The sequence below is a fragment of the Sus scrofa genome, chromosome 2 (genome assembly GCF_054392235.1).
Source record: "Sus scrofa isolate SSC_HxYL_T2T_F1_AM1 chromosome 2, Sscrofa_HxYL_maternal_Yorkshire_Landrace_v2.0, whole genome shotgun sequence".
Lineage (NCBI taxonomy): Eukaryota > Metazoa > Chordata > Mammalia > Artiodactyla > Suidae > Sus > Sus scrofa.
Genome location: NC_139384.1, coordinates 83,022,051 through 83,042,881, shown reverse-complemented (window position 1 = coordinate 83,042,881; position 20,831 = coordinate 83,022,051). Strand labels below are relative to the sequence as shown.

At 47.5% G+C, this 20,831-nt stretch overlaps 1 protein-coding gene and 1 long non-coding RNA gene across 3 annotated transcripts; one reads left to right on the top strand and one right to left on the bottom strand.

The window, feature by feature from the left end:
* Window positions 1-9: 9 nt before the first annotated feature.
* LOC146405515 (uncharacterized) lies at window positions 10-6,035 on the bottom strand. 2 transcript variants are annotated; one of them, XR_014837692.1, is made up of 2 exons: window positions 5,457-6,035; window positions 10-3,475 (listed from the first exon to the last, which is right to left on the bottom strand). It is a non-coding gene; the product is annotated as an uncharacterized LOC146405515 (long non-coding RNA). The 2 variants fall into 2 exon arrangements; XR_014837693.1 differs by having other exon boundaries at window positions 10-2,601.
* Window positions 3,471-8,593, top strand: TNFSF9 (TNF superfamily member 9). Its single transcript, XM_003480815.4, has 3 exons — window positions 3,471-4,982; window positions 5,624-5,672; window positions 6,811-8,593. The coding sequence occupies exons 1-3, from the start codon at window positions 4,725-4,727 to the stop codon at window positions 7,281-7,283; spliced, it is 780 nt and encodes a 259-aa protein (XP_003480863.1). The 5' UTR covers window positions 3,471-4,724; the 3' UTR covers window positions 7,284-8,593.
* The last annotated feature ends 12,238 nt before the right edge of the window (window positions 8,594-20,831 follow it).

The window sequence follows — 20,831 nt, the reverse complement described above, 5'->3', positions numbered from 1 at the left end:
ATACGACTAAGGATAGGATTTTTAATGACCTTATCATTAGTAAGAAGTGGGATCGGAAGCCAAGTGGTTTGGAGCTTGTGCTATTCCTGTTCCTCAATCAGAAACACACCCATGCATGCATGGACACCCACCCTGCCCTCTTTCCTCCTCCCTGACCACACATCACATTGGAAACACCATTTCAGAGCAGCTGGGTAGGTACACCAACTCCAAGAAGCCTTACTGCATCATCATGCCTTGTTGTGTTTACACAACACCGCAGGTACACTCACATGCAGGGTCTGTGTTTTCCTGGCCTGGATACAGAGCCGAGAAGACTTGGATCCAGCTTTTCCAGAGACTAACTTGGAGAACACAGTTTCTTCTCTCTGTATCAGTTTCCCCCTTCATCACATGTTGACACCCCCTTGGCTGGAGACCAACCTCACTCAATTCTTCCTTTCCTTTTTTCTTCTTTTCTAAGTTCAAGGCCCCCCACTGGGCCCTGTGCCTTCTCACTGCGCACTTCTTTGGCAACCAGGCAATCACGAATGGTCCCTTTCAGACTTTGCCTTTGCTCTGGGGGACACAGAGGAGTCAGGCTGCTGGAAAGTTGATACTGGGAGAGGCCACCTACAGGATAGGGTGCAGCTGGGAACCCAGAGAGAAGTAGGTGAGTTTTGCTAGGAAAAAATCAAGGCATACTTCCTGGAGGAGGTGCCAGTTTGTGGGGCCTTAAGAAGGGCATGGGGGTGTCCTGCCCCCTCATGGCTTCCTGCCCAGCCCCTCCCTTGAGTCCTATGATGGTGATGGTGAGGATTTAGGCCCTGCTCAGAGAGGTGAGGAAAAGCAGGGCCCACACTCATCTCAGGGAGATAGCTGAGCACAGAGGTGCGACTCCACTGAACGTGGGGTGCTAGGCAGCTGATGCTGAGAGCTCCATAGTGGGCGGGGCTGCCTGCCTCAGATGTCCCGACCACAACAATACGTCATGGCGCTCCCTGGCTGCGGCCTGAGTCTTCCCCAGCCTGCTGGGCCTTGTTTCCCCTCCCTGGAGGGGGCGTACAGAACTCTGCTAAGCCCCTTGACGTCATGTCCAGAGAAGTTCAGAACAGTCCCCGTAAGTCCTTGGCTCGGTGATTTCAACATTTGGAGTCAATTTTTAACTTAAAAAAAATTTCTTTTTAAGGCCGCACCCAAGGCATATGGAAGTTCCTGGGCCGGGGATTGAATCTGAGCTGCAGCTGTGGCGATGCTGGATCCTTTAACCCACTGCAAGGGGCCAGAGATTGGGCACCTTTGCAGTGAACTGAGCCGCTGCAGTTGGATTCTTAACCCACTGCACCACAGCAGGAACTCCAGGAATCAGTTTTTTTTTTTTTTGTATTTTTAGGGCCACACCCACAGCATATGGAGGTTCCCAGGCTAGAGGTCTAATCAGAGCTGCTGATGCCGGTCTACACCACAGCCACAGCAATGCCAGATCCGAGCCGCATCTTTGATCTACACCACAGCTCACGGCAATGCTGGATCCTTAACCCACCGATCGAGGCCAGGGATCAAACCCGCAACCTCATGGTTCCTAGTCGGATTCGTTTCTGCTGCACCATGATGGACACTCCGAGGAGTCAGTTTTTGTATGTCCACGTATTGGAATTGTAGAAAAGATTCCGTGATCCAGTTTACCTTGAATGAGCATTTCCATGCGCCTGGTACTGCCTATGGCAAACTTTCAACCAAACCACATTTTGATCTGCACTTATTCTACTTTATCAGATGTGAAAAGCGAGGCTCAGAGAGGTGAAGCAGCTTGCCCAAGATCACACAGCAAGAAATTGGAGAGCTGAAATCCAAGACTCTAGAGCTGGGGCGGCAAATCTTCCTGTGAAACGGGCCAGAGAGAGTAAATATTTTGGGCTTTGTGGGCTAGTCAGTTTCTGCTGTAACTAACTACTCCACTCTGCCATAATATCGCAAAAACCCGCCACAGGTGATATGGAAATGATAGAGTGTGGCTGTGTGCCCATAAAGCTTTACTTGTGAACACTGAAATTTGAATTTCACATAGTTTGCACATATCAGGAAATTTCTTTTAACATTCCCCAGTCACCTCCAAAAGAAAACAAAACATTTGAGTTGATTGACTATGGTTTGTTGACCTCTAGAGCCCATGCTGGTAGTTTCACTCATTCATACATTTTTTTTTTTTTTTCTTCTTTCCCTTGCTTTTTATGGCTGCACCCATGGCACATGGGAATTCCCAGGCTAGGGGTCCAACCCAAGCCACAGCTGTAGGCCTACACCACAACTCACAGCAATGCCAGATCCTTAACCCACTGAGCAAGGCCAGGGATCGACGAACTGGCAACCTCATGGTTCCTAGTCAGATGTGCTTCTGCTGTGCCACCACAGGAACTCCCATTCATTCATTCATTCAGTATTTTGAGGCCTGCACTTTTCTAGGTATTGGAGAGAGCACGAAAACACAATGCAAGTGAAGGTGCTTCTCTTTGGGAAATAAGTTTCGTGGGAGAAACAACCATGAGCAAGTAAACAAACAAGACTACTTCACGTGGTGGAAACTGCTGGTGAGGAAATTTCATGAGGTGATGTAACTGGGCCCTAGAGAGAGAGAGAGAGACACTTTCAATTGGATTGTCCGAGATAGTGAGTCTGAATTCCTCTTTTTGTCAGCTCAAGCAGTCCTTGGCTGTGGCCTGCTGTTTGGGGGCTGGGGGTAGGGCTTAATAATAAACAGATTAGCCCGTGGCATGTGAGCTTCTTGGCAGAGCAGTGGGATCTGGAGAGAGCGCTTTGGCCTCAGTATCTTTTTATCTATCTTTCTGTTTGACCAGATGCCTTGGGGAAGGGATCCCACCATCTCTGTTTTTCAGGTCCTGGCTGCTGAGTTGGGGGTGAGGATCTAGGTGGGAAACTCCAGCATTCGCGCTCACGTTTGCTTTACCCATGCTTTTAGCGTGATTTGTCCACCCGCAACTGCACTCCTCCCCCCAGAAACTCTGCCATTTCCGTTATCTGGAGGAAAAAAAAAAAACCTATTGTGTTTCCACCCTGATGGGGAGAAGAGCTGGTATCTCTTTCAGGAATTTCCTTTCAATCAACTCTCCTATTTTAGCTGCCACCCACAACACTCTCTTCTGGGGTTGGCAGGGGGTCACCAACGACCGAGGCTTGGAGTCGTGGTGATGGTGGCATTTCGGCAGAGAAATTATATTTAGCATTCCACCCTGATGGCTTGCCATTTGGGTTTAGGTTTTTAACACCAAAAGTCTCTTAAGTATCAACTGCAGTGGGGGTTTGAGAGATGGTACAAGAAGAAAGCTAGAGTTGAATTCATCCTCTTTACTCAGAAGGACAGCTAGAATCCAGACGGCCATAGATCATTCCAGGCAGAGGGACATCAGGTGCGATGGCAAGTGGCAGAATCTTCTGGAAGGTTCCTTCAGACACTGATGGCAGGGGGCCCGCTCCTAGACTGTCAATAGGTGTCGGTTGAGGTGCTATAAGTTCAGAACTAAGAGGTGATGCTGGTTGGGGCATCACACCTTATAAACCAAACTGCTGGTACAACGGAAAAGGAAGCTTTTAGCACCTGTGTGTCAATAATAGTGTCATGATTGTTCGGCCTCCTAGTTCCCCAGAGAGGCTTAATATGAGATTGAATACAGGGCCTGAAACTGACCCTTGTTCTGTGGAACCCAAACTCCCCCCTACTCCCCATTTCCTGGGCCCCTGGTGGACAGTAGACCACAGAGATCAACCACACATCCCCTCCCCACCTCCCCTCCTCTGTCTACAGGGAGAGTGCGGTCTGGAGAGGGTGAAGAAAAGTTGACTGGTGGCTACCCGGCTGGACTGGGCAGAGCAGGGCTTCTGTGGGAGCCCAGGGCTTTTCTAGGGCTGGCCATCTCTCAATCCAGGGTTGCTTCCTCTTTTGGGGACCGAGTTTTGGCAGCTTCTCTGCTCCTCCTCCCGCCCCCGCCTACACCACGGGAGAGCAAACGGGAAATTTGAGTTTCCTTCGCCTCACTCGAGATTGTCCTTTTCCTACAAGGGGAATTTCTCCACCTGGACTCTCCAACCTTCTGCTTGTGGGGTCTAGGGGGCCGCTGACGGGAAGCGTCTAGGTGGGTGGGGGCAGGCCAGGGACGACCCAGGGGTCCCTAGGAAAGGGGGGCGAGGGTCGAGCATGGCACTTAGGGTTCCACTGGGGGGAGGGGTCTTTTGCTCCGGAGGTGAAGGGGGATAAGGCCTGGCTGTCCTCTGAGCCCCCTGAAGAAGTGCTGGGTTTAGGGGAGCCCTGGGGGAGCCCCAGTGCTGGGGGCCTAGGGAGTGAGAAGAAACTCGGGAGAGAGGCAGAGAGACAGAGAAGCAGAGAGGCCCAGGGAGCTAACTGGGGAGACGAAAGAGAATTAGATAATAGGATTTGGTGGAGCAGGGCTTGGAGGGCGAGAGAGAGAGAGAGAGAGAGAGAGAGAGAGAGAGAGAGAGAGAGAGAGAGAGAGAGAGAGAGAAAGGAGATGGAGAGAGGGAGAGATCTAGGGAAAAGAAAGTTAGGGAAAGTTCTGACCGAAGGTGGAAGGGGCGGGGCGGGGCGGGCGGGAACCAACGTACCCAGCACATCGCTGGGATCCCCGGCGGCCACTCCCCGGAAAGCAGCGCTTCCGGATTGGGTATAAAGTGAGTTGCGCTGGGACCCGGACCGCAGCTGTCCGTCGCCGGCCATGAGCTCCAGCTCCGACGTCGACCAGGACCCCGAGGCCCAGAGGCCTCCCGCGCCCCGAGGCCGAGCTTGCAGCCCCTTGCCCTGGGCCTTGAGCGCCGCGCTGCTAGTGTTCGCAGCCGCCAGCGCCGTCTGCCTGGTGCGCTCCTGGACCGCGCCCGGGGCCCCCGCCGCGCCCGGTCCCGCGCCCAGCCCGCGACTGCCAGAGGGTCCGGAGTTGACGTCCGACGCCCTGGCCGGCTTCCCAGACTATCCACAGGTGAGATGCGGCCCGATCAGGAACCCAGGCGAGACCCCAGTCCCACCCCGGGACCCCTTCTCCATCTAGAGGCCCTCGGCGAGGCTCTTTCTGCACCTCAAGCCGAGGGTGGAGGGACACAACGCCCCCACCCGTCCTCTTTGGACCTCCGAGGGCACCCTTTCTTTATCCAGGACTTCGTGGGGGCACCCCTTCTCTACCTACACGCCGTGAGACCCTATCTGCATCCCGGGCCCCAGAGGGGATCTTTCTCCATCGCGGAGCCCAAGGGGCCTTTTATCTTGAACAGTTGATGGGGCTCCCCCTTTCTTTCCTCATTCCCGGAGAACCTCAATTTTCTCTCGGACCTCTGGGGTATCCGATTTTCCCTGCCGACTCTCCTGTGCCAAGTCTCCCTGGAGGACTCTCTTTTCCCTCCTGAGTTCTCGGGGTGCCGCCCTTGCAGACGGCGGTACTGGGGTAGGGTGTGCGTACCTGTGTGTGTGTGCGCGCTCGCCCCCGCGCGCGCGCTCATTTGGAGCGGGATGGGAACGTAGATTCAAGGCCTGCGCAGATCCTGGGGACCCCGCCGCCTTTCCAGAGGGCTGCGGGTGCGGGAAGGAGGGCCCTCCATCCACTCTCTGCTTTTCCTCTGTCGGCAGGGCATGTTCCAGCAGGATGTTTTCGCGCAGCTGGTGGTGGCGGAGGGTGGTGAGTGACTCCCCACGACATGGGGGGGGTGGGGTTGGAAGGGGAGGGTGGGGGGTGCACCAAGGCGAAGAGCCCCGGGAGAGGGAGGCCTCTTCTCTGACCCAATCTGACCCTCTTTCTCCCCTTTCTCTGAAAAACATCCCCTCTCCTTTTAGAACCTTCTCTGTCACTCTGGGACTCTTCCTCTAAGCCCCATCTGTGCCTACCTCCGACGCCACCCCTCCCCCCCGCCCCGGCCATCAGAGCTGGGGCTGGATCCCACAAATCCCAGCCAGATCGAGTCTCTCCCATTTGGTTCTGGGAGCTCTGGACCGTCCTCCGAAGCCCTGTATTCCCTTCTTCCTTCAGGCCACCCTCCTTCCCAAAGATGTCCCCGCCCACTTCCGGAGACCCTCCTCTCTGCCCCTCCCTCTGCCCCTCCCCCTTCCAGAATCTCTTCCCATCCTCTCTCGGAGACCGCCCCCCTTCGGGACTCTTCTCCCCACACCTTTCCTTCCCGCTTCTGGACCTGTGGCCACCTCCCCACTCCTCCTCGCCTTGGAGTTCCCTCCTTACCCTTCCCACCGCTTCCGCCTTTCCCTTTATCTTTCCTCCGTTTTCTACTTCTCTCCAGGTCAGACCCCTTGTTTCCCCAATCTTTACCCTTGGATTTTTCCTTCTTCCTGACAACCGCCCCCTCCATTCCCTGCCCTCTGGGCTCCAGATCCCCTTTCCTCCTTTCTTCCTCTCTGAGTCCTCTTCTCCATTCTACTCGGTCTCTGCCCCCCCATTCCCCTCAACTCCCCCTCCGTACCCCTTTCTTCCCTAGGAGCGCCCCCTCCCCCATCGTACATTCCCTCTTCTTTCTGGGGTCCCCCCCCTTCTCTTCATCACTCTCCCACTTCTGGAGAGTCTTTCCCCTCCTCTGAAACCCTTTCCTCCCTTCTATCCCCCCCTGCCCCTTTTCCTTCCCCCTCAGCCCCAGCTCCCTTTGGGATGCTCTTCCCTCTCTGAGTCTCCTTCTCTCTCTCAGACACCCTCCCCACTTTTGCCTCCTGTCCTCTCTCCCTCAGAGCACCCCCTACCCTCTCCCCAGGGCTGCACCCCCACCCCCTCAGCCTTGCTCACATGCTGAGTGTATCCTGCTCTCTGCTCACAGAAAAGCTGACCGAAGGGCCCCTGCACTGGTGCAGCGAGCCAGGGATGAAAGGTGTGACTCTGACGCCAGGTGTGAGATATGACAGGGACACACATGAGCTGGTGGTGGTCAAGGCTGGAATCTACTATGTGTTCTTGCACTTGGCACTGAAGCGCGTGGTGGCCGTCAACAGCAACAGCAACAGCAACATCAGCTCCGGCTCCGTCTCCGTTGCCCTGCACCTGCAGCCTTCCCACGCTGAGGCCACCGCCTTGGCCTTGACCTTGGACCTGCCACCCCCATCCTCAGGGAACTCAGCCGCTGGTTTCCGGGGTGGCCTGCTGCACCTGGGTGCTGGACAGCGCCTGGGTGTCCACCTGCACCCTGAACTCCGCAAGCCCCTCACCTGGCAGCTCTTGGACACCACGGCCTTGGGCCTCTTCCGTGTGGCCACCAGAGCCCCTGCTGTACTCCCTTCACACCAGCTCTCATGACCCCAGGCCCAGGTGCCACCCCCTAGACCAAGACTGAATCTTGTCTTCTTTTGTTGGGGCCCCTGGTTGATGGGGCCTGGCTGCTCTACCTCACTGGGCTGGGCAGGGGTCTGTGCTGCTGACCCCTTCTTCCAGGACTCTTTGGGAGTCACTCCTGCCCCAAATCGAACCCTTGGTATTTATTCTGAGCCTGAGCTCAGTCAGTGTACATTATATTACATGTATATTAATCCATATTATATTACATGTATATTGATCCATTCAGCTTATATTTATTGAGCTCATGCTTGGTGCCAGGCACGGCCAGGTGAAGGGCTGGAGAAACATTGACAAACAAAAAAGACCCCTCAGAGTTCCCATTGTAGCTCAGCAGGTGAAGAACCCGATGTAGTATCCATAAGGATGTGGGTTTGATCCTTGGCCTTGCTCAGTAGGTTAAGGATCCAGCATTGCTGCAAGCTGTGCTGTAGGTCGTGGATTCAGCCTGGATCCAGCGTTGCTATGGCTGCAGCATAGGCTGCAGCTGCAGCTCCGATTCGGCTCCTAGCCTGGGAACTTCTATATGCCACAGGTGTGGCCATAAAAAGAAAAAAAAAAGACTCCCCTAAATCCTTATTTATGTTAATATATGAGAAAAGGAGACTCAACCCCAGCCTCCCCTCCCCCCATGAAATTCATGGGGCTAGCTTGTGGGGGGGGGGTCCTGTAATTGCTGTGTGAGCTTTATTCATTTATTCAACTTTAATCAAGCACTGTTTTAGGTGTTGGGGACACAGCCATGAACAAGACGACACAAAACCTGCAGCTTTTGTCAAGCTGAAGTTCTAATACAGTGGCTTGACCCTGGTATTATGTGACCATGTGTAATTGGACTATGAGGGATGATGTGAGGTGGGGTTGCTACTGTATAATAAACTATAAACAGAATGACTGCTATGTATTGAGTATTTACTACATGAGTTATCTTGAGTCTTATGATTTCACTGTGCCTTAGGGATTTTATTATTCCCATGTTACTGTCATTTATTCTCTTGAGGGTTTTTTGTTTTTGTTTGTTTTTTTACCTTTATTGTATCTGGTGATACATACTGTATAATGTACAAATACTGTGTAATGCCATTTTGCAGAACGTCGCTTGTCAAGTCTGTGTTCTGTGACGCCACACTAGTAAGTTAGAATCGGTCTTGGTGAAAGTATTTACACTATGAGAAGCGGCATAGGTTACAAGTCCGGGCTTGGTTTATTGTTTATTCATTGTCTATACTTAAAGTCTATTAAACATGGATAATAAAGGATACATGTAGATTACACTTAAGTGTGTCTTGTCTGTAGCTGTTACATCGCGAATAGTGCACACACACACAAAATCAAGGAAGTCTTTAATGTTTTTAAACCATTATCTGATTTAGCAAGTAAGTTGCTCACACCAGCAAAAAACAAGTGAAGTGTGGACGCACATCTTTATTGTTCCATTCCACTTCAGTCTTTAAAGGAAATTAGCAGCCTACATTCACTGGTTTGTCACTTACCACCATAGGTTGGCTCTGGGTACAAGAGTGAGACAAGTCAAGGAAGGCATTCTGTGAGAATCACTTTTGGCTGTGTGAAATTTGCAATGCAATGTATTTTACTATTATTATTTTCTTTTTTGGCTGCGCCTGCAGCCTATGGAAGTTCCTGGGCCAGGGATTGAATCCAAGCTGTCACAGAGATGACGCTGTATCCTTAACCAGCTGTGCCACAGTGGGAATTCCCATTCCCAGAATTTTTTTTTTTAATATATATTAACCTGTGTACATATTTGCATTATTTTCACTAGTGTTCTTTTTTAATAACAATTTTTATTTTTTCTATTATCGTTGCTTTACCAGAATTTGCAATGCAGAGTATTTTGTATATCATTTTTGAAGGTTGTGTATTGCATATCATTTATGCCAGTAAAATTTATAATAAATGCAGATATTCATTTCTCCCCTTCCTGAGGGCTGGTTGTTAAACTTTTAGCAGCACACCACTCCCTCCAGACCCAGTCGGTTCCCCTAGGCTCAATCATTTTCCTACGATGCAGACCTTCTGCCCACTGGCCCCTGTATACCAGCTGGACCTTGGCTCCTGGGGCTGGAGTGGACAAGGAAGTCGCCACACAATAGGTGACTTTGATGGATCTTAAAAGGAGGGATATGGGAGTTCCTGTTGTGGCTCAGCAGTAACAAACCCGACTAGTATCCATGAGGATGTGGGTTCGATCCCTGGCCTAGCTCAGTGGGTTAAAGATCCGGCATTGCCATGAATTGTGGTGTCGATGGCAGACTCGGCTCAGATCTGGCGTTGCTGTGGCTGTGGCGTAGGCCAGCAGCTGTAGCTCCGATTCGACCCCTAGCCTGGGAACCTCCATATGCCCCAGGTGCAGTCCTAAAAAGACCAAAAAGAAAAAAAAAGAAAGGAGGGATGTAGGTGAGTGGGAGTGTGAGAGCATGGTGTATGCTGATCAGACGAGAGGGGAGGGACTGGTAGTGAGGTCGGGTATGTGGAGGTGAATGTCATTTGCCTGCCCCATTCCTATCCTTTCTGGAAGAGTTTGTTTTCCACATCCCTCCTGACAGCTGATGGACACCCTTGAATATGGCCACACCGGTCATTAATTATCAATCCAGTTCCACACCAATTGGCAAATGCATGTTACTCTTGCCCTCCTTTACTGGATGCTTTCTCTGGACCCGTAGGATGGCCCTGGTGACTCAGCATCCAAAGTGTTAACAATTAGAGTTCCCGTCATGGCTCAGGGTTTAGACACTGTGAGGATGTGGGTTTGATCGCTGGTCTCACTTGGTGGGTTAAGGATCCAGCGTTTCGGTGAGCTGCAGTGTAGGCCAGCGGCTACAGCTCCGATTTGACCCCTAGCCTGGGAACTTCCATATACCGCAGGTGCAGCCCTAAAAAGCAAACAAAACAAAACAAAACGAACAAAGAAAAACCAAAAAACCCAAAGTGTTAACCCTTTGGGCACCCTTGGGATTGGTGGGGGAAGTGTGAGGTCCAGGGGCCAGTTTCACATCTGATTGGTCAACATCTGGTTACACTGGTTGTTTCTGATTTTGAATATCACCCCTGGCACCAGATGGTGCCACTGCTCTGGCACAGCTGATTGGGCCAGGGTGGATACATGACTCAGGCTGGACCAACCAGATCTCCTCGGCAGGAATGTGGGTGGGTGAGCCTGGCCCCGTAGACAGTGGTAGTCAGGAATTGGAAGCTGCATGTGAGAGAGAAGCATGGAGGGGCCGTGGGCAGAGAGGGATGGGAGGAGGAAGATGCGTGGGGATGCACGGGTGAGACTGCAGAGTCCTGGGGAGACAGAGGAGTGACCATGGCTTCCCCTTGCCTCTTCCTGTGACATGGGGTACCCATTGCATTAATTTCCTAGGGCAGCCATTACACAGTGCCTAAAACTGTAGCTTAACGCAACACAGCTATTTATTTTCTCCCAGTTCTGGATGCCAGTAGTCCAAAATCAACGTGTCAGGAGAGCCATGCTCCCTCCAAAGACCCTAGGGAAGAGTCCTTCCTCATCTCTTCCAACTTCTAGGTGTTGCTGGAATTCCTTGGGTTTCCTTGCCTTGCAGCCATGTTACTCCCAGGAAGGATATGAATCTGGGGAGGGGGACACTATTCAACCCAGGACATCTAGTGTCTATGCTGCGGGGGGTAGTGGGCATGAGAAACTCGAGTGTCCTTCCATGAATTTTCTTCTGGGGTGGATTTTGTTCTATGTCTTCAAAAGACCTCTTAGACAGTGGTCTCCAAGGATGCAGTCCCGTAGGGTCATCAGTATCTTTTCTGATGCCTTTGGGCTCACAGAGACTGTCTTACTTCCTGCATTATGTTGGCGATGGGTCTGAGATCCCTAAAGAGAGACCCTTAACTTCTTCCACTACAGCAGCCTGGTAGGATAAGTCTCCAAAGATGGTGGCAGAATGGAGAAGCTTTGCATGTGAGTGCATGTGTGTTGGGAGTAATACAGTAAAGAAACATACTTTAAAAAAAAAGATTGTGTTAAGGATACTTAACATGAGATCTACCCTCTGAACAAAATTTTACGTGCCCAACAGAATATTGTTAACTATAGGCACGAAATGGTATGGCTGCCTCTAAAACAATCATTTGGGAGTTCCTGCTGTGGCTCAGCGGTTAATGAATCTGAATGGCACCATGCTCAGTGGGTTAAGGATCAGGCGTTGCTGCGATCTGTGGTGTAGGTGGCAGACGCGGCTCAGATCCCGAGTTGCTGTGGCTCTGGTGTAGGCTGGCAGCTACAGCTCCGATTCGACCCCTAGCCTGGGAACCTCCATATGCCGTAGGTGAGGCCCAAAAAAGCAAAAAACAAACAAACAAAAAAAGTTCATCTGGCATAACTGAAACTTTGTACCCATTGAAAAATAATGCCCCATTTCCCCCTCCTGCTAATCTCTGGAGATCATCATTCTACTTTCTGTTTCTATGATTTTTTAGGTAGAATTTTTTAGATTTCCCTCATAGAAGTGAAATCATACAGCATTTGTTCCTCTGTGTCTGGTTTATTTCACTGAGCATACCATCCTTCAGCTTCATCCATGTCGTTGTGTACAGCGCGGTTCCTTTCCTTTTTAAGGCAATGGAATAATAGTCCATGGCACCGATGGACCACATTTTCTTTATCCATCTGCCGATGGACATTTGGGTTGTTTCTACATCTTGGCTATTGTGAATAATGCTTGCACAAACATGAGAGTGCAAATATCTCTTTGGGATTCTGATTTCAGTTCTTTTGGATAGGTACCCAGAAGTGGAGTTGCTGGATCATAGAGAACATGCATTTTAGTGTCACACAGAGCTGAGTTCAAGCCCTGCTTCAGGCAGTGCTAGCCAAGCTATGCATCCTTGGGCAAGTGCCTTCACGTCTCTGGGCTTAGTGTCTTCAGTTGTAAAACTGGAAAAAGTTTTGTTATCTCATGGGATCCTGGGAATAGTAAATCAGCCAATGGGTTTAATAGCGCAGTGCCTGGCATTTGATTCAATATGTGGAAAGTGCAGTTTATTATTTCCTCGGTTGGGTCATGGCAAGATGGCATGGAAGGTTCACGGTGTATCAGGTAGAGAGAGGGTTTGGGGAAGTGAGTTCCAGGTAAGAAGAGCAGCATGTATAAAGGGCCAGAAGTAGGAGAGTGACTAGTGTGAGATAGGGATGAGGGGGGTCAGACCATACAAGCTTGTGGATGACAGCCCAAAACTCTACCCTGAGGGAAAGGGAGTATTACAAAGACAGAGGTTAAATTAGCTTGTTGGATCTTTCTGGCAGAGATGCAGAGTTTGGATGGGAGGCAAAGTTGGAAGGCAGGGAGGCCAATGGAATCACCTAAAGGAGAGCTATTGGGAGGCTTGGGATGGAGTGCTGGCTTTGAAGACGAAGAGGGAACACATGCATAGAGGAGAGTGATGATAAAAGCAGTAGGAGTTGGCAAGACTTTGAACATGGGTGAGATGGAGGAGATAAGACTTTTGGCTCATGGAGGTGGATAGGTGATGGAAGTATTTATAGATGTGGGGACCCTAGATCATCATAGGTCACTGTGAATTGTGGAATTTTCATGTGCCTCTGAAGTGACCAAGTAGGAATGTTGAGTCAATTTTGTGGCTATGCCAGCTCTTTGACTGGGATGGAAATTTGAGTTGTTAGTGTATTTATATATGAGGTGTTTGGGGCAAGGATGAGATTTCTTAGAAAAACAAGTAAAGAGGTAGCAGGAAAGAAGGTCTAAGGTCAAAGCCTAAGGAACTCCAATAAAGAATGGTTCAGTGAGAGGCTAGGACACAAAAAAGCCTGGAAAGGAGGAGCCAAGGAGGAAAGAAAAAAAAATCAAGATTCCAAGGATTCTGTTTCAAGAAGGAAGTAGTGGTCATTGGTGTGTGATATGCTGAGTCAGTTAAGATGAGAACTGAAAATATCTACCGGATTTTGAATCATCAGAATCAAAAGTGGCTCTCTTCAGGGATGTGAATGGATCAAGTGGCATCAGAGTGGCTTGAGAAATTATTAAGTGAAGAATTTGAGATCACCTCTATAGATATTTCTTTAGGAGAGTTAGCATTTGGAAATAATTTCAAATTTAGAGAAACATTTTGTAAATAATGAAAGTACAAAGAATCCCTCAATATCCTTTACCCACATTCACCAATGGCTCCCATTTCGCCCCATTGACTTTATCGCCTTCTCTCTTCTCTCTCTTCTCCTTGCCATGTTGTGAAAATAAGTTGGAAGTATTCATTGAAAATGAGTCAAACAAGATCAGAATTATTAAGAAACAAAATTAGAGGAAGCTACATCCTCAGAGGTTGGGGCAGTTCTAGGAAATTCCCAAAGGTAGTATGTGTGGATTCAAGAAATGGGAGGAAGTTTGGGGGCATTTATCAAGGTGATTTCATAGAAAGAAACATAGAAGTTAGCTGTGTTGGCTTTACTCTTTCTTCTGGGCTGTGTAGTAAGCAGATCCAATGATATAATTTGCCCTTTGGCTAATTCAGTGGATAAAATATGTCCAAGTTACCATTACTCCCCTTCTGAGTCAAGTTATAACAAATAGAACAGGTGGGGGAACGGGCATTAAAAAAAAAAAAAAAGGTGAGTAGGCAACTAAAAATTAGCAGGCATATGACCAAAATCAACATAATGAAAGAGCTATTTCAAACTCCATATAAGCAGAAAAGAGTCAATATTTGAAGAAACAGGAGTTCCCGTCATGGCGCAGTGGTTAATGAACCCGACTAGGAACCATGAGGTTGCGGATTTGATCCCTCGCCTTGCTCAGTGGGTTAAGGATCTGGCGTTGCTGTGAGCTGTGGTGTAGGTTGCAGATGCGGCTCGGATCCTGAGTTGCTGTGGCATTGGCTACAGCTCCGTATTGGACCCCTAGCCTGGGAACCTCCATATGCCGTGAGAGTGGCCCTAGAAAAGGTAAAAAGACGAAAAACAAAACAAAACAAAACAAAAGTTGAAGAAACAGAGCTAATAGAACAAGCAAAAAACTCCAGAACAAGTTTAAATCATTTTCCTAGGAAGATTTTATTTTATTTCGAATTAAATGATATTTAAATACTCTAATAAAATCTATAATGATACTCCCTCAAATTTGAGTCAAACTTCCCAAGATATGAAAGTTTAAAGATTAAATACTATTGCTCATTAAAGTTCCAAGATATTACAGTGCAAAGGAATTGACTTACCAGAGTGAGATTAGAGAATGCCTCTACATACACTCATTTATTTGGTCAACGAATATTTAATGAAGGTTTTAAAATGTGCCAGAAATTTTTCTGAGTGCTGGGGATACAGGAGGAAGAAGAGAGACTTAGATTCTGCTCTCAGTTAGCTTATATTCTAGGTCAGGAGTCAGCAAAAACCATTAACTGTTTTTGTAAGAGATGTTTTATTGGAATATGGCTGTGATCACTTTTTTCTTTTTAGGGCCGCACCACAGTGTATGGAAGTTCCTGCACTAGGGGTCAAATCAGTGTTACAGCTGCAGGCCTATGCCACAGCCACAGCATCACCAGATCTGAGCCACCTCTGTGACCTATGCCACAGCTTGTGGCAACGCCAGATACTTAACCCACTGAGTGAACCCAAGGATCAAACCTACATCCTCACAAACACTATGTCAGGTTCTTAACCAGCTAAGCCACAGCAGGAACTCTGGCCATGATCATTTTTAATATATTGTCTATAGTTGTTTTCAACTATACATGGCATAGTTGAGTAGCTATGACAGGGACTGTAGTGCTTGTGAAGCCTAAAATATTTAACAACTGTACCTTTACAGAAAATATGGCTGATCTCTGTTTTAGATGACTCCCAATACAATAATTTTTCACTGTGTGAATACCGTATTAGTCAAAGTTCTTCAGAGAAACAGAACAAATAGTATGTGTATATATGTACAGAGAGATTTATTTTAAGGACTTGAGTCTCAAAATTGTGAGATCTTGCAAGTCTGAAATCTGCAGGGCAAACCAGAAGACTGAAGACCCAGGGAAGAGTTGATGTTGCAGTCTCAAATCTGAAGGCAGTCTGGGAGGCAGAACCACCTCTTCCTCTGGGGAGCCTCAGTCTTTTTCTCTTAAGGCCTTCTACTGATTGAACAAGGCCCACCCACATTATGGAGGGCAATCTGCTTTATACATTTATGGATTTAAATGTATATACATTAAAATACGTATTGCTCTCTAGGGCCACACTCATGGCATATGGATAGTCCGAGGCTAGGGGTTGAATACGAGCTGTAGCTGCTGGCCTGTGCCACAGCCACAGCAACGCCAGATCCAAGCCATGTCTGCAAACTACACCACAGCTCTTGGCAACGCTGGATCCTTAATCCACTGAATGACACCAGGGATCAAACCAGCATCCTCATGGATACTAGCCAGATTCATTACCACTGAACCATGATGGAAACTCCCTATTGGTTTAAATATTAATTGCATCTAAAAGTATACTTTTGCAGCAATCTTTAGATTGACATTTGGCCAAATATCTGGGTACCATGACCTAGCTAAGTTGACATATAAAATTAATCATCACAAATGTTACAAAATAAATATATGATGGATGTCTTAGAGGATGAAGGAGGTCTACTTTCAAATGATAGCCAGGGACATTTTCTTTTTAGAAGGCAGCAGATGAGCTGGGATTCAAGTGATGACAAAAATCCATCCATGGGGAGTTCCCATTGTGGCTCAGTGGTAATGAACTTGACTAGTATCTATGAGGGCTCAGGTTCAATCCCTGGCCTTATTCAGTGTGTTAAGGATCCAGCATTGCTGCGAGCTGTGGTGTAGGTTGCAGATGTGACTTGGATCCCGCATTGCTGTGGCTGTAGAGTAGGCCAGCAGATGCAGCTCTGATTTGACCCCTAGGCTAGGAACCTCCATATTTTTCAGGTGTGGCTCTAAAAAAAAAAAATCTGCCACAGGACTGGAAGAACATTCCAGGTAGAGAGTACAGCAAATGCAAATGTCCTGAAGTGGAAACAAGCTAGGTGTGTTTGAGATGCAGAAAAATCAGTGTGGTGGTTAGTATTAGGGAATATTAGCAATATTATGAGGGCCTCATGTGTAGATTTAGGGGTTTAGACATTTCCTACTTTTAGTATAAAGCCAATGGGGAGTTTCAATCTAGGATTTTGGTGGGAAAATTGGAAGCAGGAACATAATTGGGAGGCTGGTGGAAGCCCTTAGGAGAAAGATCTTGTTGGCTTGGGTGGTGGTTGTGGAGCTAGATGGAAGCAGAGTATATGTCAGCTATACTAACTGAGATTTGGTTCTTTTTCAATGGATCTGGAGAATACAATAAATGAAATGAAAAATGCATAAAAGTTAAAAAAAAAGTATTAAAAATAACTAGTTACAAGATTTGGTTCTTTTTCAATGGATCTGGAGAATACAATAAATGAAATGAAAAATGCATAAAAGTTAAAAAAAAAGTATTAAAAATAACTAGTTACAATAATTTGTTAATGAATATACAACATAAAAGATGTCAAATTTGACATCAAAACAAATTGTGGGGAGGGGGAAGTTAAAGCATAGATTTTTAAAATATGATTGAAGTTAAGTTGTGATCAGATTAAAACAGACAGTTATAACTCTAAGATGTTTTATATGTCACATGGTAATTACAAAGCAAAAACCGATAGCAGACACACACAAATTAAAGAGAAAAGAATCAAAGCACACCATTATACAAAAGACATCAAATTACAGAGGAAGATAGTAAGAGAGGAAGAAAGGAAGAAAGGAACTATAAAACAATAGCATTGGAGTTCCCGTTGTGGTGCAGTGGTTAATGAATCCGACTAGGAACCATGAGGTTGCGGGTTCGATCCCTGCCCTTGCTCAGTGGGTTAACGATCCGGCATTGCCGTGAGCTGTGGTGTAGGTTGCAGACGCGGCTCGGATCTCACATTGCTGTGGCTCTGGCGTAGGCTGGTGGCTACAGCTCCTATTAGACCCCTAGCCTGGGGAATCTCCATATGCCGCAGCAGCGGCCCAAGAAATGGCAAAAAAGACAAAAATAAATAAATAAATAAAACAATAACATGACAGCAGTAATCCTTAACTATCAATAATTAAAAGTAACTCTCTCAAATCAAGAGACATAGAGCAGCTGAATGGGTAAAGTAAGTAAGACCCATTTATCTTATGCCTACAAGAGATACACTTCAACTTTAAGGACACAAAATGGCTCAAAGTGAAGGAATAGAAAAAGATATTCCATGAAAATAGAAACCAAAAAAGAGCAGGAGAGATCAGCTATACTTACAGCAGACAAAATAGACCTTAAGTCAAAAAACTGTAACAAGAGGAGTTCCCGTCGTGGCGCAGTGGTTGACGAATCCGACTAGGAACCATGAGGTTGCGGGTTCGGTCCCTGCCCTTGCTCAGTGGGTTAACGATCCGGCATTGCTGTGAGCTGTGGTATAGGTCGCAGACGCGGCTCGGATCCCGCATTGCTGTGGCTCTGGTGTAGGCTGGTGGCTACAGCTCCGATTAGACCCCTAGCCTGGGAATCTCCATATGCCGCGGAAGCGGCCCAAGAAATAGCAAAAAGACAAAAAACAAAACAAAACAAAACAAAAAACTGTAACAAGAGACAAAAAAGTTTATTAAATAATTATAAAGGGGTCAATTTAGGAGTTTCCATTGTGGCTCAGCAGTAATGAACCCAACTAGTTAGTATCTATGAGAACTTAGATTTGATCCCTGGCCTTGCTCAGTGGGTTAAGGATTTGGCATTGCTGTGAGTCGAATAGTGTAGGTTGCAGACATGCCTGACTCAGACCTGGCATTGCTGTGGCTGTGACATAGGCCAGCAGCTATAGCTCTGATTCAACTTCTAGCTGTGGCCATGGCCCTAAAAAGCAAAAAAAAAAAAAAAAAAAAAAAAAAGAAGTCAGTTCATCAAAAGGATATAACAACTTTATATATACCGAACATTGGAGCACCAAAATACATTAGACAAATATTAAGAAATTTGAAGGGAGGGGAGTTCCCGTAGTGGCGCAGTGGTTAACTAATCCGACTAGGAACCATGAGGTTGCAGGTTTGATCCCTGGCCTCGCTCAGTGGGTTAACGATCCGGCATTGTCGTGAGCTGTGGTGTAGGTTGCAGATGCGGCTCGGATCCCGAGTTGCTGTGGCTCAGGTGTAGGCTGGTGGCTACGGCTCTGATTCGACCCCTAGCCTGGGAACCTCCATATGCCACGGGAGCGGCCCAAGAAATAGCAAAAAAGACAAAAAAAAAAAAAAAAAAAAAAAAAGCCTACACATTAACAAACAAGAAAGATTGCATAAATGACTTGACTTTATATCTCAAAGATCTAGAAAGAGGACAAAGTAAGTTCAAAGTTAGCAGAAGGAAGGAAATAACAAAGGTAAGAAGAGAAATAAATTAAAGAGAGTAGAAAAACAATAAAAGATGAACAAAATCCACTATAATCAAAAGTCTCCCAACAAATAAATCTAGCACCAAAGGCTTCATTGGTGAACTCTTTCATATACTTTAAAGTTAACCCTTCCAAAATTTCAAAGAGAAGGGACTGCTTCTCAGTTCATTTCACGGAGCTAGCATTATTCTCAAAGGCAGACAAGGACACTAAAAGAAAAGAAATGACAGAACCTATAGAAATGGTAGCCCTATAGAACTACCTTATGATCCCACAATCCTACTTCTGGGCATATATCTGAAGGATGGAAAATCACTATCTTAAAGAGATATGAACACTCCCATGTTCATTGTTGTCTTATTCGCAGTAGTGGAGAAATGGCATTGATTGAGTATTCATTGATGGATGAATGGATAAGGCAAATGTGACTAACATATTAATATATATTTGTTTGCTTTAAAGCTAATACTTTTGGAGTTCCTGTCGTGGTGCAGGAACCAACCAACCAACCAACCAAACAAACAAAAAACAAAAAACCCAAAAAACGAAATACCATAGGCTGGAGGACTTAAACAACAGAAATTTATTTTCTCACAGTTAAAGAGGCTGGAAAGTCCAACAGCAAAGGATTCACAGGGTTGCTTTCTGGTGAGGACTCTTCCTGGCTTGTAGACAACCAGCTTCTCTCTTCTTCTTCTTTTTTTTTTTTTTTGTCTTTTTAGGGCCGCACCCGCAGCATGTGGAAGTTCCCAGGCTAGGGGTCTAATCAGAGCTGAAGCCACCAGCCTACGCCACAGCCACAGCAACGCCAGATCTGATCTGCATCTGCGACCTACACCACAGCTCATGGCAACGCCGGATCCTTAACATACTGAGCGAGGCCAGGGATCGAACCCGCAGCCTCAAGGTTCCTAGTCGGATTCGTTTCAGCTTCACCACGACAGGAACTCCCTGGTGTCTCTTCTTATAAGGGTGCTAATCCCATCACAACAGTTCCGCCTTCATGACCTCATCTAACCGTAATTACCTCTTAAAAGAAAACACTGAGAATTCCCTGGTGGCTCAGCGTGTTAAAGAGCCGGCACTGTCACTCTTGTGGCTCAGGCAACTGCTCCACATGATTCCCCCACACTGGCCACTTTTCCCACACGAGATGGGTGTCCTCCTGTTCCATTCTATTGTGCCACTATTTGTCTGGAGTTAGTGTTAGATCCCGCAGGTTAAGGGTTCAGTCTCACAAGACTGCTCCCCTTCTCCACCTTCAGATGCTGATCCCAGGTCCAGGCTTCTGACTGATCAGCTATAAACAGAGTTTCCCACAGCTCTTCCTTGGGCTGGCAATTTGCTGATGCAAATCCACAGAACCCAGGAACACAAGTTTACTGACGAGATTCCCAGATTTGTAGAAGAGGCTGCAACCCAGGAACAGCCAGATGGAAGAGGTATGATGATGGAGGCAGAGTTGTGCTGTCTCCAGGCATGCCACCCTCCCAGCATGTCCACGTGTCCCCCCATCTGGAAGGTCTCCAAACCTCTTCCATCTGAGTTGTTGAAATGGAGGCTTCATTACATAGACAGGATTGATTAAGTCATTGGCCATCAGGGATTAACTCAATCTCCAGCTCCTCTTTCCTCCCCAGAAGTTGCCAGGGGGTTGAGACTGAAAGTTCCAAGCCTCAAATCATGTGATTGTTTCCTCTGGCAACCAACACCCCCATCCTTGGGGGCTTTCTAAAAGTCAGCTCATTATTATAACTTCAGGTGTGGCTAAGTTTAAAAAGGGGCTTATGGAGTTCCCGTTGTGGCTCAGAGGTTAACGAATTCGACTAGGAACCATGAGGTTGCAGGTTCGATCCCTGGCCTTGCTCAGTGGGTTAAGGATCCGGCGTTGCCGTGAGCTGTGATGCAGGTTGATCCCGTGTTGCTGTGGCTCTGGCTACAGCTCCCTAGCCTGGGAACCTCCATATGCCGTGGGAGCGGCCCAAGAAATGGCAAAAAAGACCAAAAATAAATAAATAAACAAAAGGGGGCTTATTGTAACAAACCAATGATGCTCCTCTCATTCCATTACCTC